The 26,112-nt window shown below is 40.7% G+C and overlaps 1 protein-coding gene across 1 annotated transcript; it reads left to right on the forward strand.

Moving 5' to 3' along the window:
• The first annotated feature begins 41 nt into the window (after positions 1-41).
• Positions 42-26,112, forward strand: MXD1 (MAX dimerization protein 1). The gene is made up of 6 exons (XM_030551937.1): positions 42-4,225; positions 5,361-5,460; positions 12,429-12,458; positions 18,532-18,646; positions 20,822-20,981; positions 21,079-26,112. Exons 1-6 carry the CDS (start codon positions 4,147-4,149, stop codon positions 21,264-21,266), a joined length of 672 nt encoding a protein of 223 aa, XP_030407797.1. The 5' UTR covers positions 42-4,146; the 3' UTR covers positions 21,267-26,112.

Consider the following 26,112-nt stretch of genomic DNA (forward strand, 5'->3'; position numbering starts at 1 on the left):
TCCAAATGCCATGGTTTATTTGCGGTTCCATTTCACACACATACCAGCAGGTGGCAGCACATGCAGTGGATGATTTCAAGAGGTAGGTTAAAACTTATTCATAGTGTAGACCACATGCCCATTTGACATAAAGTGCCTAATGAACACCTCTGTTCCCATTCACAATCATGTACACCTCTCCCATTCATGATTGCATAACGTCCCTGTGGCAAATGCCATTGTTACTTACATGGCAAAGGAACATTTGAAAAGTGCTGCGTGTATTTTTAGCTCTTCCTCGTTCAGTAAGTAGTGTTTGTCATTCCTTGAAAAATATTAATCGTGTTCTATATTGCTCTTCATCTCCTCTCTCCAGTATGTCTATGGGACCAGTCTGCTGTCTCTGAACCACCAGCATCTGATCCTAAACCTCTTGTGGACTGAGGTTTTGGGAATGTCTGATCAGAAGTTTGATAACTTTCAGATGATGCAAATAGTTAAAATCTCTTGCATACATGTACCTTTTAACATCCAAGACGTGGCTAGCAAATGGCCTTTGCCTTAGATGACCTGTTTTCTTTTTTAATCAAGCTCAGTATTCATGCCTTGGCAATTGAGATCCTTTCCTAAAGCTGCTCCACTACTTCAGCCTTCACATTTTATCACATCTTTTCCTGTAGCCTCCATGACCATTGACAAGCAAAACATGATTTTATATTTTCCTTTCCCCCAACTAATCTGAGAGGGGGAACAATCCAGATTAAAGTCACATGTGCAACCCTGCAATGACCTAGAATAGCATTAGGATTTATTCAGCCCACACAAATAAATGTAGGGACCCAACACTAGCAGGATGCTAATATGCCACGCAGGCAGAAAACACTCAGGCCAAGCACAATCTGAACCTTGGCAATGGAGACTTGCTATCTGAAATTGGGCAGGCAGAACCCATAAATAAAGGTAGGCCAGAGCCTGTTTAAAACAGTGAATAAAGATCGTACTGCATATGACAGAAGACTGGGGAAACTGACCGCCTGCAGTGTAGAACTGCTAGTCATTAGATGAGGAGAAAGAAGATTTTTAAAGGCACAAATAAGTTTCAGGTGTTCAGCTAAAGCCTGTAGAAAAGCTAAATCTCTAACATAATTTGTGCTGGCTTTTGAATTTTTTTCCCATTTGGAAGATTCTGTTTTACATGAGGATGATCATATTCCCCCACCCCAAAACACAACCACAGTAGAGATGAAGATGTTCTGTTAAAGCTCATGCCTAATTCTTAATCTCAGGCAGTATTCCAGTTTTCTACTGGGCCTATGACAAAGATAAAAGCAGCCTAGAGGTGAGGGCAGTGTCTTTATTCCAAGGCTTTATCCTACCAGAAGTCTTGATTAGCATAATATAGCGGAAAGCTGGGCAGAGGCCTTTTTTTTGCTGACCTCCAATAAATTCCCTCTGGCTGCCTGAGCCATGTCAGGTTAACGGGATGTGAAATAGAGTATTACTACCTTAAATCCTTAACTGATTGATTATGGATGGACTGCTGGAGTTGCTTTAGTCCTAGTCCACACCCCAGTGAGACATGCAGGACAATGATCTCCCAGAGAAGCATCACGTGATTCTAATGCATAGAGAAGATAAGTTAGTGCTGGACTAGGAGCTTTTGTTTCTGCACTGGTATGGAATCCCTCAGGCACCAGTCACCTTCCAGGTTTAGATGAGCAGGTGAAGAATTCATCTTAAAACCAGGACATGTTCCAGGACAACCTGGAATTAAGCTTGTTCCGGGACAACCAGACACTTGTTAATGACTGGTTTTTAATCAATCAATGAAGACAAGGGGGTAACAGGCTGAGATACACAAGGGAAAAGAAAAAAAACCCCTAAGAATAGGTGAGGGGAGAGAGGCACAATTAGAAAAGACCATTTTGTGGGGTTAGCAAATATTTGAAATAGATGGAAAAATAGCAAAATGAGTCTGGAGGCAATACAGACACTGAAAAAGACCAAGACACTAAGCTTAAATAGGAGGAAAAGTGGAGGCTAGCAAGCAGGAAAGGAGAAAAGGCAGGCATAGTAAGTTTTTGTGCAGATGTGTTTGCTTTAAACAGTATTTAAGTGTGACTTAATGGTAGTTCAGCTGTTTGCAGCAACATCAAACATGCTGTTCCCTGGTGTTAGGGAATAGGAAATTGACGGTCTTTGTTTGTTGAAGGTTCCCCCTAGTCTTTGAAAAGAGCAGAGGTAACCTGCCTTTCTCTGGTGCTTCATCTGAATGCTATTTTCTGTGGTTGCTTTTTATGGCTCCATTTACTGATTGCTGCTTTAAAAATGGATCTGAAATGTAGTTGTCCCTCATTTACATGTGGAGGTTATGGTCAGTGAGGCAAGTGTTAGCCCTCTTGTCTGAATGCTGTAGGCAAGAGAACACCTGCAAGTAACTTCTGATCATGTAAAAGTTGTTTATGTGTTTCCTTTGTACAAGAAGTCATGATATGATAGGACATGGCTTGATTTACAAGAATGGAAACAAAGCATGCACAGCAATCTATGTTTTATTATGTTGTCAGTTAAATGATTGAACTACTGTTTATATTTATATGTCAGGGTTCATGCCAGAGGAATCCTTTAGGGCCAAGTTGCAACCCAGTAACAGGTGATTTCTTGGGAGGCTGGTCTGACAATCAGTGTGTGCTAATTGTTTGAATGAATTTACTAAGTTGGAGCCTTTTCCGTGCCTATCATGTCCTGTTCTACTGTATGCACCTTTAGCAGCATAATTCAGCTTTGCATTCTCGCCAGTTATGACAGGAGTGTTTGAAGCAGCCCTTCCCAAGAGTGGGTCTGACTTTGTGCCCATGAGCATGAAGCAGGTAGTATTGGCGTTCAGCACAGTACAGGGCAAGGAGAAGCAGCATAGACAACCAGTTCTTTAAAAAACAAACAAACAAAAAAAAAACCTGTAGGGCTAGTGCTAGCAATGCACAAATGATGGGAGTTCCTGATCTATACCTAGAGAATAATAGAAAGGGAGGGATGCACTAAAGCCTTGCAAAACATCATGCCAAAGCCCTCCCACAGGCGTCCTGTGAAGCTCTGTTGAAAAAGGATGGGGATAGCTTGTTTGTTTTGTTTTTTGGGTAGCCTTTGGTTTTGTCTAATCATCAGTGTTCCACTGCACATGTCTGCAGCTATATCCCCCACTGCATCCAGCCACCTGGGCTATCCATCTTCCTTCTATATTCCCTATCTCTTATACTATCTCCACCTTGTATCCCTCTCTGCCCCCTCAAATCCAGCCCTTTTCACCCCTCCCTGCACTCCCCCTTCCCTCCCCACTTGCACCCCTCCCTGCATTCCTCCTTTTCTTCTCCCCTTGCACCCCTTTTTGCCCCTTGGAATTTCCTGGTCCTTGCACCCTCCTTGCATTGTTAGGCTCCAAAGCCTGTCACCTGGCCTCAGGGGCCTTGTCCCCGCCTCTTTGGCCTTCCTGCTCGCTGATTGGTTTGTTCCGTTGGAAGCAGCCAGTGGGCGGCTGGACGGACCGTTGAAGCTGCGAAGGGGGAGCCTGACACAATAGAGGGAGGGCCTTTGGGAAGGCTTGACCAATCAGAGGTAAGAAACGGAGGGAAGGGGTGGGCATTTTTGGCTTATTTTATTGGAGAAGAATAGGTGGGGAGGAACCCTGAAAATTCTAGCCAATCGTAACTTCCGAAGCGGAGAGGGGGCGGAGCCGTTAGAGCAGTTGTCCTTTTGGCCGCGCAAAGGGGGGTGCTTCCTTAGAATTGGCCAATTAAAAGGTAGCTAAGGGATGGGGCCGGGATCTAAGGCTACTGGGCCAATCAAAGAAAAGAGGCGGGCCTATAATGAGGAGGCGGGAATATGGACAAAAAGACCAATCATAGGCCAGGATAATAGAAAGAGGCAGGCCTTTATATGAGCTGACCAATGAGAGGCCGGAACTTGTCTCTGGGTATCCAGTGAGCGCCGCGCTGGCAGAGGCCAGTGGGTTGGGTTGCGGGGGGGGGGGGGGGTTGGTTGCCCGGGGTCTGTCAGAGCGGAGCAGAAGGGAGGAGGATAAACATTCGGGCTGTGGAGACCGGCTGTTGCAGCTGCTGCTTCGTGAGGCTCCGCGGCAGGGCGAGCGCAGGGCCCCGGCGGTGGTGTAAGATGGCGGCGGCGACCCGGGTCTGTGTGAACATCCAGATGCTGCTGGAGGCGGCCGAGTACCTAGAGCGGAGAGAGCGAGGTACCAGCCCCCGGAGACTGCAGCCAGCCCGTCCGCCCGCCCCTCCCCTGGGGCCTGGCCGCGGGGTCCCACCTCTTCCTCGGGGACAGCGGGGGGCTCCCGCCGCGGGAGAGAGCGGGGTACTGACCCCCCCTATAGATCCCAGTCCCCCCCCGTAGGAGATACGGGGTACTCCCCCCGGGCCTGCCCCCCCGTAGGAGATACGGGGTACCCCCCACTTAGCCCCCCCGACTGCCCCCCATAGGAGAGACCGGGGCCTGGTTTCGTCCGTCCACCCCCCCCCCCCCGCTCACTCTCCTGCCCCCGTCCCCCGCCCGGGGAGAGAGGGTCCAGGGACCAGCTCCCAGGAGAAGGGCCTCCCCTGCGCCCAGCTATCCCCTGCGGGGGGGTGCTGACCGAAGACCCCCACCCCGGGGAGCCAGCGGCCTGCGCCACCGCTTCCCCCACCCGTCGTCGGCAAAAAGCGGCACCGAAAAGAGCCAGGATCCCAGCCCAGGCGCGCAGCCCCTTCTCCCGAGCGGTGCCCATTGGCGCTGGCTCCCGCGCCCGCCCCGAGAGGAGCCAGCACCGGCTCTCCCTTCCTTAGCCCGGCTGCTGTTCCCCCTGCACCTCGGGGCCCACCCCAGTCCCCCTCCCCCATCCGCTCTGCTCCCCCAATCGTCCATCTTGGGGTGTGGAAAGATCCTTACTCCCAGGCGCACATTACAACTCCTGGGACATAATCCCACCACGCACAAACGCCCTGGCTTTTTGTGTAGATCCTTCCATGGAGGGGTGTTCCCTCCAAGAAACGTGTTCTGGAGATTCCCATGTATGGAATGGGGAGAAAGGGACCCATCTTCCAGATCCCCACTTCAAAATCCATGTTGCTTGCCCTCTGTGGTTTTCCCCCATGTATGGCGTGGGCTTGCATCCCCCTGTTGGAAACAATGGATTGCCTGGACTAGAGGGTTTTGTGTAAGGCAGTGTGTGGTGTTCATCTGAAGATAAGGAATTAATTTTATTGATTTCCACCTTTGGCCTTTCAAATATGTTCTCCTCCCACCCCCAAATACTCCTGGATGTCTGTGTTTGTTTTAGGCTAACTTCGTGATCCAGTGAAATCCTGTTTTTTTTTGTTTTTGTTTTTTTTTAGAAGCCGAACATGGCTATGCCTCTATGTTACCCTACAATAACAAGGACAGAGATGCCTTAAAACGGAGAAGCAAGTCCAAGAAAAACAGCAGTAGTAGCAGGTAAGGGCAAATATATGGTATTTACATCTGTGTGTGTGTGTGGTCTGACTTATGCAGAAGCTTGTAGTGCAAAATTCTGCCATTTCTAGTATGATTATAGCCAACATTGTCACAGAACTGTGTGTCTTTTGACTTATACCTCACCATCATACATGGTATTTTTAATTAAAGTTGTTTTTGTCAGTCTGTTTTTTTTCCTCGCTTGACAAAGTCTTTGTGTTAACAACTCCAATTTTTAAAACATTCCATTTAGTAACTTATTTAGGCTTTTTACTTCTGTCTTTAACATGGGAAAGGAAAGGTACTAGTCAGTTTCACCTTTGCTTTCAGTCAACTGTATATTTAGGCTAGGGGTCGGCAATCTTTCAGAAGTGCTGTGCCGCGTCTTCATTTATTCACTCTGATTTAAGGTTTCGCATGCCAGTCATACATTTTTAACATTTTTAGGAGGTCTCTTTCTAGAAATCTATAATATATAACTAAACTATTGTTATATGTAAAGTAATTAAGGTTTTTTTTAAAAGTTTAAGAAGCTTCATTTAAAATTAAATTAAAATGCAGAACCCTCAGACCAGTGGCCAGGACCCAGGCAGTGTGAGTGCCACTGAAAATCAGCTTGCGTGCCGCCTTCGGCACCTGTGCCATAGGTTGCCTATCCCTGATTTAGGCTTTTCTGCATTAACACAGTGGTTAAATGTTTGATTGCAAATACTGATGGGTTATGTCCTATTTAGTTTCAGTGAAAACCATTTAAAAATAAAATGAGGCATGATGTGGTTTATAATAAAGGGAATATATTGTAATGCCTCTGTCAAATTTGGCCCAAACTTTGGCTTTGGCAATTCAAGAAAACAGAAGTATTTTTTAACACACCTATTCAGATATCTTTTTATGTCAGTGAAATGAAACTTTTCAACTAGAGCATGGACACTCAAAGGTAAAATTTATAATATTTCTTACTGAACTAGGTGTGTATACATTTAACTATTGTGTGCATGTTTAACTACAGTAATACATGAACATAGTCAAACATTTTGACACTAGTTACTTTCTAGGGAAACCTCTAAAGAACAGAAACTCATTTTTTGCTGTAGTTGATTTTTTTTTCTCAGAAAACTTATGTGGAATTTTGCCATGCGACATGATAGAAATGTTTTTTCTAAAGCTAATGTGAAAATTGAAGGAGCCTTATCTTTAAATCAAGATTTATGTGCAATGCTAAATTCAAAATTTCTAAAATTTTATATTTCACTTCAAGTGTTTGTGCAGGAATTCTTAACTAAACCTAAATTTATATGACTGAGTGCAGAAAGTGACATGGTTCTAGTTTGACACTTTGATTAAATCTTGCTTCCAGTGCCACTTTTGTTTGACAGCCTGATTTATTTATTGTTCATCCTGAAATCCATCTAGAGATTTGCTACAGATTATTAATCTTTGATTTAATATACATCTTGCTCTTGGGGCAGCTAAAAATGCTAAATCACCCAGTACTGGAGATGTTTTGCTGAGATTTAATCCGTCCAAATTCATTTTAGTCCAAGCTGTTGAACTTTAAATTGGATAAGCAACTTCTGCAAGCCTTTTTTTAGTGAAGATTTGTAGGTCCTAAAGACTTGCAGGTTAAAACTGAAGTTTCGGTCTTGGTTTATGTACCTGCAACTCCCTCTACTTAGTAGTAGTATGTATAAATGCAAACTGCTACCTTTTAGGTAATGCTTGTGCTGTGACGGAGACTCATAGAAGTCAGAAAGTTCACAGTTAAAGCTCTGTCCTTGACTCACCCTGTTTTTACTATGGTTAGTGGCCTAAGCTCAGTATGTGATGTGCACCATATGTGCTGCAATATTTAGGTACAGCATAGCAAAAGGAGGATGGAATTTCAGTGTGAACTTTGAACTTGGGTTTGTGTCCCAACCTCAATGTTTAGAATCTTACTTGGGCTGTAGACTATCATTTCAATGCATGTCTAATACGGAACGTATATTGACCAGTGGTAGAGAAAAGTCTAATAGTCCTGATAACTCCTTTGTATCTCTGTACTAAGAAGGACATATTTCACAATGCAGGTGGAAGGCCTCTCAAATTTCAAGAAATTTTAGGGGTTTGATTTATTGAAGTACAGAAAGATGTCTGAAGGATGTTACAAATGCTTGCCCCCTCCCCCTCTTGTTTTTTAAACCATCTGGGCCAAGATTTTGTATGTCCTTTTTTTCTGAGAGAGAGATTTTTGCAGCTGAGTACACTAGAAATCCTTCAGAAATGGAGGTTGACAGTGCAAGAGCTGATCTGCTACTTAATGTATCTAGTGAAAATGTAATCCCCATTTTTTTTTCAGCCTGTTTCACAGAATTCTGTAATTACAATTCATTTTAATAGTTAAGATTGTAAAGCTCAACTTTGTAACTGACCTGCAGGAATAGTGTATTGAAAGGTGTGCAGTGTTGGCATTGGAGAGTGAGCTCTTTATTATGTACACATTAAGTGTCGTAAAGATCAAATCATAATGATTGGAGAAATAGTACAATAGAGAGACAGTAGTGTGGGCAAATTCATCTCTAAATACCTTGTGGGTGAACCTGGCCTGTTTTTAGCTGTTCTGTCTAGGGACTAAATATTTCCTGTTTCATTAGGAAATGTGAAATGACTCCTTGTTTTAAACCGTTTGATTCTTTCGTTGGCAGTGTCCCTTTAAACTTTTTAATTAAGACAAAATCTATCTTTGGTTAAAGTAATACCTAATATTACAATAGCTGAAATGTTATTGGGCAGGGGCATAGAGATGGGCAATGACTCTGTTGGACAGCTCTGTCTATAGTCAAATTCAGTCTGTGCAGTCTTTTAAGGCCTACCTGACTTCAGTGGCGGGCAGATTAGGTCTTCTATCTCCTGCTTGTGTGAAACTTTCACTGCAATGGGGAAAAAGGCGTATGTTAAATAGGAACATCTGATTGTAAAACACAGTTTGGCAAGTGGCCCCCAGGGCATGTATAATACCTGAAGCTACTTCCATTTTTTTTGTTTGTTTAGAGATGGTTAGAGTACACGCTGACAGTTTCCCTTTAACACTGATTGTGGCAGTGTCTTAGCGTAGCAAGAATAACTTATCTGGCCTACATAACAATGAGTTAATACTGAGTTTATATGGAAATTGGTGCCTCCATTGTCCTGTATCTGTAATGGAACAGATGTTCATTAAAAGATCAAAGTTCAGAAGTAATCCTAGTTGCATGCTCAAATTCTGCATTTAAATTCTAAAATGCGATTGATATTAACAGTAGTATAGTAATAAATAGGTCTGTGTGACCAGTATGATTGTTAGCTGATACTGGACAATAAATGGTCTGTATGTTTGTCAGGGAGAGGTGAAGAGAGGTGAGGATATCTTTTTATATTGAGTTTAAGGTTGGCATTTTATGCTAGGTCTGCAGACTTGTCTCTGTGCCATAAGCGTGGTTAAGCCTGCATCTTTGGAATGGAAATTCTGCAACATTGCTATTCACAAAAATGTGGCAGTGGCTCCTGTAGCCAATTAGAGAGACTGTCTCTTTCTTTCCCTTTTGGATACCATTTAGCTAGTGCAGGTTTGGTTACTGTGCTCTTCTCTGTATTAACTTCCTGTAAATGGTCTCTGTTCATTTGGAGTTCTGAACACAGAAATTGATTGCTATCAATGTTGCTTTGAAACTGATAAACAAAACACTGACATCTCTTGAAGTTATTATGCTCAGCCTTTAAAACCACTTCAGATACAAATTATCTGAATACATTCCAAGTACAAGAAACTAATGTTTATCAGTAAGAGCTGAGAATCTTGTCTACATGGTAATGTGCAAACTATCCACCTTAGGGTTTATGTTGTAAAAATAGAATTCACTAGCTAATAGAACTATATTTTTTAATACAAAACTTACCATTCGTAAAGTGTTCCTGGACACAGTTGAGTCCAGAGAGGATGTATTCCATTAACAAACTAGTCTTGTAACAGACATCTGTAACTTTTGGAAACAGTATTGAATTGATATGTCCTATTTATGACACAACAGCCCACTAGTAAACTACAAGTTCATTATAATGTCTTGGACTCAGGCAGTCATAATTGGGAGGTGAGGAAGGGCTCAAACTTCTTTGTTTCTCTGGTTTTATCCAGAAGAGTCGGGGGAGGAGGGACTGGTAGAATCAAAAATATATCTGTCCTCTCTTTCAGCCATTTACCGGTGCCCTAGCAGGGGAACTTGTGTCTCCGTTACATGTCAGACTAATGTGCATCCATTTAAATGATCTGCTAAGAAATATGGACCTTTCATTCTTAATGAAAATCAAAATACCTTGTGACTTTTTTTTAAACTTGTTTCGAAGCTAAATGTTTGCATTTCAGAACAGATCACTTTAAATAATGCAATCTGAAAGTAAACAAATGGAGCCATGTTAAAATTAATGTCATTAAAAAACAGGGGGAAGGGGGGAATAACTTACCAAACAAAGATCAAGCTATTTTGAAATACTATGAATGAAGTTTCTATGAGAAATTGCAATCGAGTAAAAATACCAAAAATATAATTTGCAGTGACCTCAAAGTATAAGTTCCTAGCATTGGTTATTTAACAATAAAATCTGCTTAATTTATTTAACAGTACAAAAAACCTTTTTGCTCTCACAAAAAAAAATATTATTTTTTAGTGAGAGCAATGTGAGTGAATATTCTTCATTATTTCTGAAAATCTTGGTTTAACACTTTGTGATACAGCAATTCGAAGGTCTGGGCTAGGGTGTGGGAGGGGGCTGAAGGTGAGGTGTGGGGTCTGGGAGGGAGTTAGGGTGCAGAAAGGGGCTCAGGGCTGGGGCAGGCAGGAGGAGGTGCAGACCACTTACCTGGGGCAGCTCCTGTTTGGTGCAGGGAGTGTGCAGGTGGCTCTGCGCAGCGTGGCACTGCCCCCATCGCCACGATTCTTGGAACACAGGGGTGCAGCTCTAAAGCCCTTTTTGGAATGCAGCCCTGTGAGCATGGGCCGGAGGACTCAGGAGGAGCAGGGGTAGCCACACAGCCAGCTGCTGGAGAGAAGCAGCCACTTCTCTCCAGCCAGCTTTGAAGGGGAAAGCGCCGCTTCTTTCCAGCCTCTGGCTGTGCGGCTGCCCCTGCTCCTCTAGGGGTCGGAGGATTCAGGGCCGCATTCCAAAATAGGTTTTAGAGCTGCAGGCCAGGGCCCCCTTAGCCCAGGGCCCTAAAGCCCCTGTGTTCCGGGTGGCCCTGCCTGCAGAGGGGAGGCTTCCCCGCTCACTGGTTTCCTCCGGCCGCCCTTTTTCTCCCCCACGCCCAACAGTGCTTCTCCTGCCACACCCCCCCAATGGATCATCTTGCGTGCACCCCACTTTGGAGACCACTGCTCTAGAAAACACAGTTGGGAAAACTGGCTCGGGCACAGGATGGAAGGCTTCAGATATATACATTCCTTTATCATGGTTGTGGCTTTTCCCTCAGGTTTTCTGTCACACAGTAATGCTATCCCTGAATGATAACAGGCTTCATTTAAAGCTTTAAAGAGTAATTGTAGGAGATTTGTCATGAGCATATGTGCATGTATTAGGAGGCCTCATTTCAACATTAAGTCAATGGTAACTTGAAAATTTTAAGTCTCTTTAGTTATTCTGGGTCCTCTTATTTATAAGAAAACCCTGCAATAGTTATTTTTTGTTTTTCTTATCGTTTCCCTAAAATCTTGCTGGGGGAGAAGGAAAAACTTCTGAATTATTTGCAAAACAATATAATACCAATCTAGACTACAGCCTTAAATTTAATATGTCATTCTTCCATTTAAAAATGAAAAGCATTATAGTCATTAGCTTCTGGAAAAGTTTTCTACAGATATCCTGTGTTCACATACCTGATCTTCAGGAAAGAATTCTCTGCAAAGCTGGTGACTTAGTGATTGAATAGTGTACACGTCACATGGTTCAATTGGTATCACTCATTGGTATCCATAGGCCATGGGATCTAATCTCGGGTTCATGCTCATTGCTGCACTGTTCAAGGTGCCATCCTTTATGAAAAGCTGGAAGCAGAAGTTAAGAATTCAATAAAAGTTAATGAGGAATCCAGTGGCACCTTAAAGAATTGCAGATTTATTTGGGCAAAAGCTTTTGTGAGTAGAACATCCCACTTCTTCAGATGCATCTGAATAAAAGTTAAGGCTCCTCTATATTAGGTTGTGGTGTCCAGACTGTCTAAGCACTTGTCTGCTAGTGTTTAATTATTGTTGTGTTATGGTATTTACCTCATTATTTTGGGATATCTGATGTTAAAGGTGCTGTTTAAAACCATATTTTATTATGCAATATAACTCTTAAAGACACAAATCATATAACAGTGTTTTCAGGCAAGAATTACAAATACCACCTAAGAGTAACAAAATTCAGGCAACTTTTCTCCATCTCTTCAGGGTTTTTTTTCTTACTTTGCATCTTATAGGAGTTTACATATAAAGTTGGCTTCTCACATGATGTGAATCTTTTGCACAGCAACAGGGAGAGAAATACTTAAAAATCCTCCCCAAACCACCAGTTGGCAATGCACTCAGGGGCATGTCTGAAACTACACTTAATTGATTAGATGTCAAATAGTGTTAAGATGGGGCAATTTGCCTTTCTCTTCTTATGCTAAGATAACCACATTTTTTGTTTGCACCACCATCATGCACTTGGCTTTGCAGCTCTTTCTGGGCTTATATTGCCATTTTGCTGGCAGAAAACCCATACTGTGGTGCTCCACACTTTTTAACTTTGTCCTGATTGCCTCCAACCTTTTTGCTGTCCCCATGGGTAGCTAGGAGCTTTCTCTGAAGTGCATTAGTGGCTTGCAGCTCTTGCAGTGAATGGTTACAAAAACTGTTGCATTGATACTCTTAATCACAGTGCATGTACTTTCTGCAACTGACAACCATTAAATAACTAATTCCTTGTTTATCTTTCAGGTCAACACACAATGAAATGGAAAAGAACAGGTGAGTTTGTAGGATTCATTAAGTATTTGCACTAACTTCTATTCCATTCCCCTGCATGCCCCACTGGGATTGTCCAGATCCTCCTTTCAATGAAGCAGTAATATCAGGGGGACATGCAAGGTACATCCGCAGGCAGGACTGATTCTCTGAGCAGTCTCTAAATCTAAGAGTTCAGTTTTATTGAAGTTCTTGGTTTTGTTTTGAGGGGGGCGGAATGGTACCCTGAGCAGTGTTTCTTGGACTTTTTCTTGAAGCTTCTGGTTCTGGTCACCTTCTGTCAGGGTACATAGGTCTAGATAGACCACTTATCTGATCAACTACTGCACTGTTTGTGTCCTTAGCACTACACAGAATTTAACCTGTTTTTTGTTGGCTGTTTTGACGAGGTTGTGGCATCATTAAGTCTTCCCTTTTACCCCGTATCTTGGTAAATGTACTTTGCAGTCAAGACACAGGAACATGGTTTTTAAGACTATAACACTTGAAAATTGGAGAACTTCATAAGAGGGCTTAAAGTTTATTTTCAGCTCTTTTGGCTCAGTCTGCATACTTCTTGCAGGGAGGAAGGGGGCTGGGAGAAGGGCTTTTGTGTATGAACACTTACAGTTGTAAAGTGAGGTATCCTTGTGTTTGGTGGTGCTTCTATAAGTAACCTGGTAGTTTGGGAAAAGAAAATGGCATGACACTCCCATTAGTGGGAAACCCCAGGCTACCATAGTAGTTATATGGCTTTTTTTATGATCTATTACAAGATGTAAATTGCAGATGTCTCATTAGCTAGCTCTGTCAGAGTTCAGTGTAAGCTTTTGGGTGGTTACTTTCCAGAGTCACAAAATTATCACTTGATAACCTGAGAAACTAAAGAAAAAATGCTTTTAAAAACTACTGAATGCATTGCATCTCTCCTGCTTACTCTGCAGTAGCAACTACACCATAGCTGTATTGAAATCCCGTTTATATTGTCCAAACAATGAAGTACAGCAAGTGTCTTTTATTTTAAGCTCTTATCAAAAAAGTGATTAGGAAAACAACCAGTGTATTTCTTTGCAATATATTCTCTTTCTAAATAAAATTGTTGTTCTACCATTGTTGTACATGTAGGAATGAAACAAAATATTTTGATATCTAAGACTTTTTAACTGCCACTAGTCTCAAAAGTTAACCACTTAGATGCCTTATGAAGACTTTAAAGTGGCTCCAACATTTCTGTACACAAAGAGTTAATCTCAAGCTGTTAGGACTTTGCAGATGTTCAGAAGTACTAGTTTTGTAGTCAACATTGGTTATCTGTTTGGAACTTGAATAGTGCAAGAACCAGTTTAACTTGATAGTTGGGGCCAAATTCTGGTTAGATACATACCACATCACATCTAAGATGAAAATTAGGCTCGTTGTTAAGCATTATCCTTAATGTAAGGAATCTGATTACTTCCATTACAGTGGACTTGAAAGATCAGTTGTCTCTGACAGCAAACTTTATTAATTGAGGAATTAGGCTTTGCCAATGGGAGAATTTTGTCTAATCTAAAAACTGCAGTTGTATTGTCACTCAGTAAAAATTAGGCTGGAATATGCTTTAAAAGAAGTTTTAAGCATAAATCTGCTTAAGTAAAGTAGAAGCTGGAGCTGGAAAATCAAGGGTCATGCAGAGTGACATTCTAGATTTCTAGGAATCTCACTTGCTGTTGTACAGTGTGTGCAAACTCCCTAATGTTAAGGGTTTAACATCTAACAAGTGACTTTGAAATTAACCTGATGCCTGCTACAGTCTCTCACTTAAGTATTGTGGACCATAGTTGTAATACCTCTAAAATAAGGTACTGCAGCCAGTTCTTGTGTAACTCCATTAAGGCAGTTTGGATAAGTCTGTTCTGAAGGTAGGAGATCTTATTTTGAAGTTGCAAACAGTGTTAAGCGGGGATTCATCACTGAGCCCCCTCATTGGATTTACCCTAGGAGTAAAGATTATCCACTCTGTTTGCTTACATAAAATGCTTTCAGAACTACAGTGCAAATGATGTTTAACTTGTAGTGTGCTTAGAGCAAGATATGCAGATAATTGCAACATCTCAATTTGAACTTCTTATGACAATTAGACATTTCAAAGACAGGTTATGTTGCAACCACTGCCAAATAGTGTGACCTAAATGTCAGATCAACAGAAGCATTTGAATAGTATTGAAACTCACCTGTCTTGAAACTATCCTCACTCCCAATATCCTAATGAAGCCATTTCCTTTAGTATCTAAACAACTAGCTCTGCATATTGTCATCCACATGCCTGCTGTATGAAAGCAACTGGGCATTTGCCTATGTGCAAGAATCAGACTAAACAGTGTACCCTATATATATGGACTTCCAGCCACTGTCAAAGTGCTAGAGAACTCCTATAGTGGAAGTTGATTACTGTAGCATAGCTTTGATGAGAATGCAGCTTAACTAAATGGCTTGTTTATGAATGGAGATGCATACACCAGAGCAATTGATCTGAAACTGGCTAATGGGAAATAAACAAAGGTAGGCATAGGAAACATTTGTAAAGGTGCATTTAGAGTTTACAGCTGTGTAATATTGACATGCTACATTAGAGGAGCTACAGTTGTCAATGGAATTAACATGACAGGGTGAAGTTTGAAAATAGTTGGTGCACCCAAGAAGCAGTGTCAGATAAGCCTTCAGTTGCAGTTGATGTCACCCTTGACAACACTAGTTTCAAATCTCCTTCTAACCAAATGCATAAGGCATCATTAAGCTTCTGTGGGCTGGAGACTTGGCTCTGGGACCCCACAAAAGGGGAGTGTCCCAGGGATGAGGCTGGAGCCCAAGTCCCAGGTCCTCATTACAATTTTACAGCCCTGCAGCCTGGCCCTTTGAGACCTAGTCAGCTGACTAGGGCTCGCTGCAGGTGTCTTATTGCAGTGTAAACATACCCTATGGGTGGGATTTTTCAAAAGCTCTCAACTTTGGCTTAACTCTGCCTTGGATGTGTGGCGAGACAATAAAGGGCTTGGCTTCTTTCCCCCCCGGAGATGCTGAGTACCCATAACTCCTATGAAAAACATTGGGACCAGTGGGTGCTTGACACTGCTGAAAACCAGGCCTAAGTCACTGGCCCAAGGTCCTATGCATGCGTGGCAGAGCTGAACTGTGACTGGAACTTAGATGTCTACTAATTAGAGGGAAGACTGGAGCCAGGACATTATTCCAACAAAATGAATGTTGTGTGAAATGTCTAGTTTCTCTAAAGCATGGTGACCAAAACACTCATCAGTCAATACTTTTTACCTTAAATGTAAGGTTAATACTTAATGGTCAGGTCTGTATTTGAAGTGCTGTTAACCCTTTGCTGACTTACAAACCTTGGATTGTAATTCAGAAGACCACACTCATAGTGCTGTTTCTTGTTCAGTCTTTTTATCCGGCTATTCACAGGTTATTTTTAAGATACCTTTGGTTTTAAGAATATACTTTACACTGCCTCCTGCACAACGCAGCAAAAGGCTGATCTATACTACCACCAGAGAGCCAATGTAAAACACTTTACAAAATGAAGAGATGTAAATAGTGGTGCCTCCAGGGGGTCCGTACTCGGACCAGTACTAGTCAACATATTCATAAATAATCTGGAAATTCAGTGTTGATAAATGCAAAGTAATGAATTTTGGACAACAGAATCCCAACTATACATATAAAATGATGAGGTCTAAATTAGCTGTTACCACTCAAGAAAGAGAGCTTGGAGTCATTGTGGATAGTGCTCTGAAAACATCCACTCAATGTGCAGTAGCAGTCAAAAAAGCCAACAATGTTTGGAATCATTAAGAATGGCATAGATAAGAAGACAGAAAATATCATATTGCCTCTATATAAATCCATGGTGTGCCCACATCTTGAATACTGCGTGCAGATATGGTTGCACCAGCTCAAAAAATATATATTGGAAAAAGTTCAGAAAAGGGCAACAAAAATTATTAGGGGTATGGAACAGCTCCTGTATGAGGAGAGATTAATAAGACTGGGACTTTTCAACTTGGAAAAGAGATGACTAAGGGGAGATATGATTGAGGTCTATAAAATCATGGCAGGTATGGAGAAAGTAAATAAGGAAGTATTAACTTACTCCCTCTTATAACACACGAACTAGAGGTCACCAAATGAAATTAATAGGCAGCAGGTTTAAAACAAACACAAGGAAGGATTTCTTCACGCAACGCACAGTAAACCTGTGAAACTCTTTGCTAGAGGATGCTGAGAGCCAAGACTATAACAGGGTTCAGAAAAGAACTAGATAAATTCATGGAGGATAGAGTCCATCAATGGCCATTAGCCAGTATGGGCAGGGATGATGTCCCTAGCCTCTGTTCACCAGAAGCTGGGAATGGGTGACAGGGGATCTTACTTCATGATTAATTGTTCTATTTGTTCCCTCTGTTGCATCTGGCTTTGACCACTGTTGGAAGACAGGATATGGGGCTAGATGGACTTTTTGGTCTGACCCAGCACGAACATTCTTATGTATTAGTACTCCCTATATAGTAACTAAAAGTGGGGCTCTGTCAGTTTGGTGGACTCTTTTTTGCACTGTTGAACATTTCAGAATTGAAAGGCTTTTCTAATAAGATGGGAAAGCATAACTATCTTAATCAAATATTAGCTCAACAAATACCTCAAACCAGTCTTTCAAACTGTTGCTTTTCTTAAAACTTATTTCAAAGTACTGCATACTGGGTATAGCAAGTGGATACTGTGAAGACATCTCTTGTAGCTGAGAGTAGCCATTTCTGATATAAAAGACTATTCCCCTTAACATTAAAACCTGTCTTATTCTGTAGGATCATCATTATTGTTTGTTGAATTTATCTGTTCACTGACATAGAATCATAGAATATCAGGGTTGGAAAGGACCTCAGGAAGTCATCTAGTCCAACCCCCTGCTCAAAGCAGGACCAATCCCCAGACAGATTTTTGCCCCAGATCCCTAAATGGCCCCCTCAAGGATTGAACTCGCAACCCTGGGCTTAGCAGGCCAATGCTCAAACCACTGAGCTAAAACATGGGGACATAAACAACCTGTTGTAGTAAATGGTGCAGAAAGGGAAAGGTCCACAAAAGCAGAATTATAGATTTTCATGAGAAATGTTTGATCAGGTCTAAACTTAGAAGTTTTGCCAGCATAGCTACATTTGGGGGGAGAGAGGGAGGGGAGTCATACCTCTAATTGACATACCTATGCCAGCAAAAACACTAGTGTAGATTCAGCTTATATTGACAAAAGGACTTTTGCCAATAATTAATGTTATTCAGGGAACTAGGATAAACTATGGCAGCAAAAGCCTTCTTTTACCAGTGTAAGCTGTGTCAGATCTAGGACGATTTGCCAGGTCTTCCTAACCAGCAGTGGATGTAGCTAGAAATACTCAAGGAACAGATTGTGTTGAATAAGGTGATGTGTACCTGCTTTACCTCACATGGTAGCACCTGCAGTAGGTGGTCACAGTAGTTAGTCTACAGAAGGATAGGGAAATTACATACCGCTTGAGTGCTGATTGAGGGAAAACATTATTGACATATATTGGGCTTTACATGATGTGCAATGTGATGTTGCTCTTCCTGTTTTCATTTTTAATCATACCACCTTAATGACTGATGTGGTTCTTGCATTTTAATATGCACTGAGATGGTCATTGGTATGAGTTGTATGTTGAAATTTTTCTCCAGCTTGTCCCCCTGCTGCTTAATATTCTCAGTGTAATTGTCACTTATTTTCTTCCAAGCCCTTGTACCTCTGTTTCTGGAATGCTAGTGCATCATAGTACAGCTCTAAGGGAGAAAATGCATCTGAAATTATGCCAGGATGCACTATTCATCTTCCAAAAATAGAAAGTAATGGATATCCTTATTCTTCCAACCTCAATTACCAACTGATATTGTCACCAATTGTATTATTTACGATTGTTATATTTGCCATAGCTGCTTGCAGTTGAGGTACTCTTGAATGTTGCCTAATCCTGCCTAGTTGCTGTTGACCACAGAATGAATATTTAGCATGATGTATGAACTTTGGATTTTACAGACGTGCTCATCTGCGGTTGTGTCTGGAGAAGCTGAAAGGGCTGGTACCACTTGGGCCTGAATCCAACAGACATACTACACTGAGTTTACTAACAAAAGCTAAATTGCACATAAAGGTGAGTTCATGCTAGTTTAATCATGTAAATGAGCACGCCAAGCATTACTGAATAAAGTGCTGTAAAAACTATTGCTTGACAATAAATTGTGGATAAAATCCTGCTTCAGGACCAGTTCCTTAGTCCTTCTGAAGTGTCTCCTGCAAACAAGAGAAGTAATCTTTAAACATATGACTAAAATGGCATAGGGATGAAAGTAACAGTGATTGTTCCCCTAAATAATTTCCTGCTGATGCTTTGACACAATCAGTGAAGATCAGATCTGTCTAGAAGTTTTTAACTTAATTTCTGTCTCTCCGGGGGGTCTAAAAAGAAGTGTCTGCTGGGTGGACTGCTTCTTACCACCAGCTGTAGCTGAACTGGTCAGTGCTTAAAGTAGCAAGGTGAAGTTCTATGCTCCTGCCAGTGAAGAGATGGGAGAAAAAGTTCCCAAGAGGGTTCGAAAGTTTCAGCGTTATGGACAGTAGAAACCCTTTGATCTTGATTCAGATGCTAAGATCAGCCTTTATTCTGACCTTATAAGGATAAGTATTTTTAAAGTTGTTGGGGTGGGGGTTATACTTTTATTGAGAAACATCAGTTTCCCGATGTTGTGATTTGTCTCAAGGAAAACACTGATACACACTGAAACATGGAATCAGTATGAATTGCATACCTGAAGACCTTACTGTTTAAAGGAAGAAATATCTCTTATATAGCCAAGAGTTAAGATATAACAATATTAGCTTTACAATAGCATCCTGACAGGAAGAAAAGGCTTTGATTTCTAAGCTAATTGTGATGCTGTAACTTAGATGCTAGTTGATTAACATTTTTCAGAGATGCTAACATGGTTAAACTGGCTGACGGGCTCAGCTGTGGACTCAGGCTATTATAAATCAAAACTCTGTCCTTGTATACAAATTTTTTCTCATCACAATTATCTGTGGACATGATTTTAATGTTACTTCTCAGACACATTACTGTAGCATCCAGAGGCCTGAGTTGGGACCTTCATACAGTTGGGCATTGTACAAATATAAAATCTGTGACCCAAAGAGTTTGTCTTAATATTTGTACTGTTCAGTAGCTTTTTTTTTTAAGACAAATATTTAACTTTCAATTGTATGGTTTTGATATCTTTCCTTAGCAATATCAAATATTTTTAGAGTACATAGTATTGTTAAGTGGAAGATAAAGGGGGTGGCACTGAGGGACTTGGTTGGCGTCAGTCTGATTACAAATAGCTAGCTATCAAAGACTTGGAATGTATATTAATAGGATTGAGACACTGCCAGATAATTGCGTAAAAACAATTTTGAGAGGGAAGCATTATTTATACACATCCCCATGTAGCCATTAGATAATTGTAATCCAGCGATAGCTCAATCCTAACCTCTTAAGAGTGCCCTGTGAGATCTGGCTTCTGCACCAAAGCCCAGCAGGAAAAAACCTTCCCCTGTTGTGGCCACTCCATGAGAACACCCGAACTTCGTTTCTTTCCCACTGTCCAAGTAAATAGGAAAAGTCTGCTTCTGTAAATTCTAATGAATTCTGTTTACTTCCAGTGTACTGTGATGTGTAAGATGGGGTTAAGGGGAGGGGAGAGATGAGTTGTCTTGAGAGTTCAAAGGGTTCCTGCTCTGGATAAGCAAATGTGCATTTGGTCTGTGAGGCATTTGAAATAACTTCACCTTTAGTGTTGGTTTTGAAAACAGCTTTAACTGGCAATCGCCTTTATTGGTGACCAAAGTCTTGTTTGGTTGAGATGAGTAGAGATGCTCACAGTGCATATAACAGCACAGAATGATGCTCTGTGTACAGATGGCAGCACAAACCTCAAACCTTTAGCAAGTCTGAAACTCTTGACAGCACAATTAAGGGTGTAATAAAGCAGATATATTTTCACTTGAGCGATGTGCTTCAATTGTTTTTTCCTTTTAAAATTTTCTTTGGTTCATAACTACCTCTAATACATATTCTTAAAATGTGTAGAACATGCTGACCTAGATTCAAACGCAAGTACCTGTCATCAGTCACAAAGAGCCATAGTTAGGTGCCTAAGTGACGCTGTCTTTCAAAGGTGCTGAGCACCCATGTCTGAAAATTAGGCCACTTGCTTAAGTGTCTGAACTTGTAAACGTTGGCCTTAGTCCATAATGTCCAGAAGAACTAACAATGCCTTTTAACCCACAGAAGCTTGAAGACTATGATAGAAAAGCAGTACACCAAATAGATCAATTGCAGCGAGAACAACGGCATCTGGAAAGGCAACTGGAGAAGCTGGGCATAGAAAGAATAAGAATGGACAGTATAGGATCTACTGTTTCTTCAGAGCGTTCAGATTCTGACAGAGGTAAGTCACCTCAGTTGGCTAAGAATATCTTTACTTGTAGCTGAAACCTTAAAATGCTTTATCAGGTTGTTCCAACACTACTTTCTTTTGCTTACAGAAGAAATTGATGTGGATGTCGAAAGCACAGACTATTTAATGGGAGACCTAGACTGGAGCAGCAGCAGTCCTAGTGATTCGGATGAAAGAGGAAGCATGCAGAGCATCTGTAGTGATGAGGGCTATTCCAGCTCTGGCATTAAGAGATTAAAGCTGCAGAACAATCACAAGCCTTGTCTCAATCTATAAGAAGTAACTCAGTAGCTGTTCCATCCATTGCCGTTTCCCTGTTGGATCTTATTAGGTAGTATATTGGACCGTCCCACAATTCTCTTGCACGTAAATTTAATGTACCACCAACATTAGCAAAATCAGCTTTGCCTAAGTCCTGAAACAGTGCATAGGGTTGTGGGTTATAAGCTACTCTCTGGAGCACACGTCTGATTGCATCCACTAGCTTCTCTTTCTGTCAGTAAACTCATCTCTGTGAGACTGTACATTCCAACCAAATTTTGAAGTACCCAAGAGTATCTGGAGCACACGTCTGATTGCATCCACTAGCTTCTCTTTCTGTCAGTAAACTCATCTCTGTGAGACTGTACATTCCAACCAAATTTTGAAGTACCCAAGAGTATTTTAGCAGTAATAGAGAGCTAACCCCCCCATCTTTTTTTTTTTTTGCCTTGATGTTATTGTCTAGTATTCTAGACCTACCTTTTCTTTGCTTAGCAACATAATGTATCTAATATCCAGAACTAGTGGCTAAACATAACTTTGTTTGATCAACAATCTGAAAGGGGAACCCAACTTCCTCATAGTACAGATCTGGAAATGGGTGGACTAAACTTTCAAAAGTAGAGGGTGGAGCATTTTATCTGTCCTGTCTCTGATACCTGTGAGAATTGTGTAGCAAAATCTGAAACTTGTTTTGGAAACTTACTCCTATTTATTATGGCTATTGCATTTTTAGTAGTGTAGCTGTATTACCACCTGACCCAGTCCTCTTGACCTAACTCATTCAAAGTTCCCATTGACTTAAAGTTCAAAGGGCTGTATATTTGCAGCCTTTACTTTCAAGGGTAACCCCATTGAACTCTATCTCAGATTAGCAGCCAGCAAATGACAGTGGGAATTTTGACTAGCGCAGGACAGTGGGACCAATTTTGGGATGTTCTGAGTAGTTCTTGGAAGATTGTAGGCAATCATCACCTCACAGGATTGGGCTGCAAGACCTTGGCAACACGGATATGCTGCTTCACCTCTTGCAGATATCTTGATAGGATGTCTTCAGCCTTGCACATCCCAGTTTCTTTAATACCTAAACCCAAATGGTACTATTTCTCTAGTGCAATTTATTATGACCTCACTGCATTACAGCTGCATATTACTGTTCTAGGCAAGTTTTCCTAGAAGTTTGTTCTTGCTTCTCATCTCTGGGACAATTCTTTTCTACCTCAGAGAGATGAACAAAGATTATCTCAATCCCTTTAGCACAAAAATAATTATGCCTCATTTGTTTCTATAAGCAATGCTTGGTCCTCCTCAAATCTGTTTTACTACAAATTTTAGCAATAACTGAGTGATGAAGCTAGCTGTAGTAAGCTTGGGTGTCAGTGATTGGGCACATTTTGCAGGATGTTGCTAATACTACCTTACTACAATTATTCAGTGAAGTGCTATTAGCATTAAAGCACTTCCTCACTGGGTTGAATTATAAGGCACTCTAAAACTGGCTCATGAAAGATTTTGTTGCCAGCCTAAACCTTAATAATTTCCCCAAAAAATATGGTTTTCAACCTTGCAACATATTCATTTAAGCTAAATAGAGCACATGTAAATGTACATAATACACATGATCTATAAATAGTATTTATTCATTTTATATAAAATTAATGTAATGGAGATACATTCTTATGCCTTTGTGCTTTTGTAGATGTTCTGGAAACTTTGTATGTAGAGGTCTGCTAACAGAGAGAGGAAATATATGTATATAAAGAGAGAGAGACATTTCTTCAGTCCTCTTTCCTCGAAACATTTTAAGGTCTTTATATTCTGCCCACTTGGCAAACTCTTCACAATGAATATTCAATATTTGATTCTGATAATACAACCAGCTGGTACAACGTGACCAGAGAAGCCCTAATATCCAACTGAGCGATTTCATTATATAAAAGGGCTATGTAGCTTATATAGTGATGGTCAACAAAAGTGGGCTTTCACACTTGCCTGCAGTCTTTTTAAAAATGCAGTTCATGAGACTGAACTAGTCAAGCTGCCAAAAGCACTAAGACACTCTGTAAAGTGCAAATGAGCAAACTATATAAAATTTAGATATGTTTCCTTAAAATATTCTCAAGCTATTTTTGGATAATTTGAACTCTTTAAAAAAAGAAAAGATGGGAAATGAGGCTAGTGGATTGCTAAAAATCTCCAAAGTATATTCTCTTTATGTGTGCTATGTTTAAAAAAAAGAAAAAAGGAAATTTTTTTTTTTAAACAGCTGGAATTTTCAGATGTCCAGCAGATTTGCACTGAACTAAAACTTGTATGCCTTTTGCATTTGTAAGCCTGCTTCCTGAGTACAAGCAGAGAATCTTCAGAGAGCTAGCTCAAAACCTGTAAACAAGAAAAAATGTTGAATATCTGCACTTTGAGGTCCTTTGCTCAATATGTTTTTGCTTGAAACCTCTTGCTTTTCCCTCCTTCAAATAAGTGTTGCGTAAACTGCCTCACAAAACCAAACCTAGAGTTGCAGATATTGCTACCTTTAAAAAGGTAGCAAAGTAACTTTAGATATTTGGAAAGTGTCGGAGGAGTATATTTGAAATATTAAATTGTGTATTTTGTATGTGTTTTGTTTTGTTTTTTTTAATTTAGAAATACTGAGTCTTAAGGCTTCAGCGTAATGTGTTTTTTAATTGTTGTGCCTTTGAGTTAACTACATTCTTTTCTTTTTTTTTCCCCTTTGGTGAAATATTGAGTGTTTTGTCCCTATATAAAACAGTAATTATTTGACCTTTGCACTGTTTGGATGTGGTCCTCTCAATTTTGATGGCATAGAAAATGTTGAACTTTGAAAATGATGCACTAATGTCAAAACTGACACAAGGGTATACGTGGTGTCTTTTCCAAAACTCTAGGCAGGTGCAGTAAATTTTGCTACTGTGGGCTCCAAGGCCACTTTTGTGTTGGCTAGGACCATCCTTGGCAGCTTCAAATCTCTCTGGTCCTCTTTGCTAGTCAACAAGCCCAAGCCTCAGGCAGCTAAGTCTACTTCCAAGGCTGCTGAAATGGTAGCATTTTTCTCTGTTTTGCCAGCCTTTTCCTCGAATTCACTGATCCACCAGCATTATTACTAATAAGCTGCAGAAAATAAAAATTGTAGATTGTTAAGGGAGTGAGGGACTACTCGTATATTCCAAGTTTACGATTGATAGTTGCACAGGGGTGTGTGAATGTAAAACACACTTTTTCTTGTTTAAAAGGGCAGATTAAAAAATACTGCCATCAGTAACTAAGTTTCAGTGAAAATGGTGAAACCAAGCACATGCTCAATTGGAAGAGAAATCAGAAACTCTTGCACTTAATAATCAGAGCAGAGAAGAAAAATTACAGTAACTTATGTGTTAATGATGGTCTGTCTTAAACATCTTTAAAGTACTGTTTATACCTATTGAACTTGTTTTCCTGAGTGTTGAGCACCCAGAATCTAATTTCTTCTACAAAGCAGAGCTTTCAACTCTTCATGGTGCTGATAGTCACATCTTGTGAATTTCCAGGGTCATTGCTAATACCAATTTATGATGAAAATTCAAAGAGCACTTTTTTGAGCAGCACTGTAGGTGCCACTAACTTCACAACATCTTAAGATGATCTGAAACACTTTTTAGAGCTCTGGACGTTAACAGGCCATGGTCTGCCAATTGCCACACTAGCACTTTGTTCTCTAATAAGGCACTTCTCTCTCCCGGTCCCAAACCCACTACAGCTCTCTATCGGCTCTGAAAACAAAGAGAGCCCTATATCTGATGTCACTCCAGAGCTATAAATCTGTGCATTAGGCTTACCATCCTAGCCAAGAGAGAGCCTTATGTTATAATGTATGGTGGCTTTTTCCCTTGCTCGTTCAAAGTGTGTGAACTAGATGAAACAGGCATCTGAAATACTATCTAGCAATACATTCAAGCTTTGAGTTCTTTTGCCCCTTTTTTTAACAAATTTCAGGTTTTGACACTGTAATGTATTGGGAAGAATTCTGCTTTTGCCAGGCTATGTATCTGCTCCCCTGAAAGTGTATATTCTGTTGCTTTTTTTTATTGCTGCTTGGTCTGCAAGTTGTTTATACTGTCTATTAGTAGAAACAGGTACCTCGGTCCCAAGCATTACTGAAACATGCGACAGCTGTGTGAATAGCTAGCTGAGTAGACACCTCTGTGGTATGGAAGAAATCACCAAAAAATTCCAGCCCCAAATAGTCATCTAGCATTCAAATGTCTCTATGCTATAGCCAGTTTTTTTTAAATCTGGGTTGTAATAAACTTGATCCCTCGTTTTTATTTATTTGGAAGAAGGTTTTTTGTACCATGTTGTTCAGGTGAAGGGCAGCTCTACCTAGCTGCTGTTGGCTGAATAGCTGCTGTATGACTGCAAAAAAAATAATAAAATTATAAGTACCTATATCTTCTAAAGTGCCCAAACCTTAAATGATGTGGGGTTTTGACCAGTTCTATTTGTGTTGTTTTTTTCTTCCAAATTGATAAAAGAACCAAACTTGCCTATCTCCTTTTCTCAAGTTGGTGCTCTTAGCAACGCTGCTGTTGAACCATCAGTTTTATTTTTGGCAGTCTTCCAAATAGTAAATGGACTAAACAGAGGAGCAAGCAGATGGGAGAATATGAATTCTGTTTCCAGATGTTAAGTTCCTAATGTAAATACCACCACATTATGAATCCTGTGTCAAGACCATATAATGGTGCTTTTTATTACAGTTAGCACATGCATTTTTAGAAACTACATGTTTTAGAAGACCTTGCTGTGTATATGTATACTTCTGTATTGTTCGACTGTTAGATAATAAATTATTTCATTACTAAAG

The sequence above is a fragment of the Gopherus evgoodei genome, chromosome 2 (assembly GCF_007399415.2).
Source record: "Gopherus evgoodei ecotype Sinaloan lineage chromosome 2, rGopEvg1_v1.p, whole genome shotgun sequence".
NCBI classification, from domain to species: domain Eukaryota; kingdom Metazoa; phylum Chordata; order Testudines; family Testudinidae; genus Gopherus; species Gopherus evgoodei.

Excerpts from the sequence above, each read along its gene's own strand:
- MXD1 (XM_030551937.1), top strand. The coding sequence starts at position 4,147 with ATGGCGGCGGCGACCCGGGTCTGTGTGAACATCCAGATGCTGCTGGAG. Across the intron at positions 18,647-20,821 it reads AAGCTAAATTGCACATAAAG|AAGCTTGAAGACTATGATAG; the intron begins GTGAGTTCATGC and ends TTTAACCCACAG. Across the intron at positions 20,982-21,078 it reads GCGTTCAGATTCTGACAGAG|AAGAAATTGATGTGGATGTC; the intron begins GTAAGTCACCTC and ends TTTTGCTTACAG.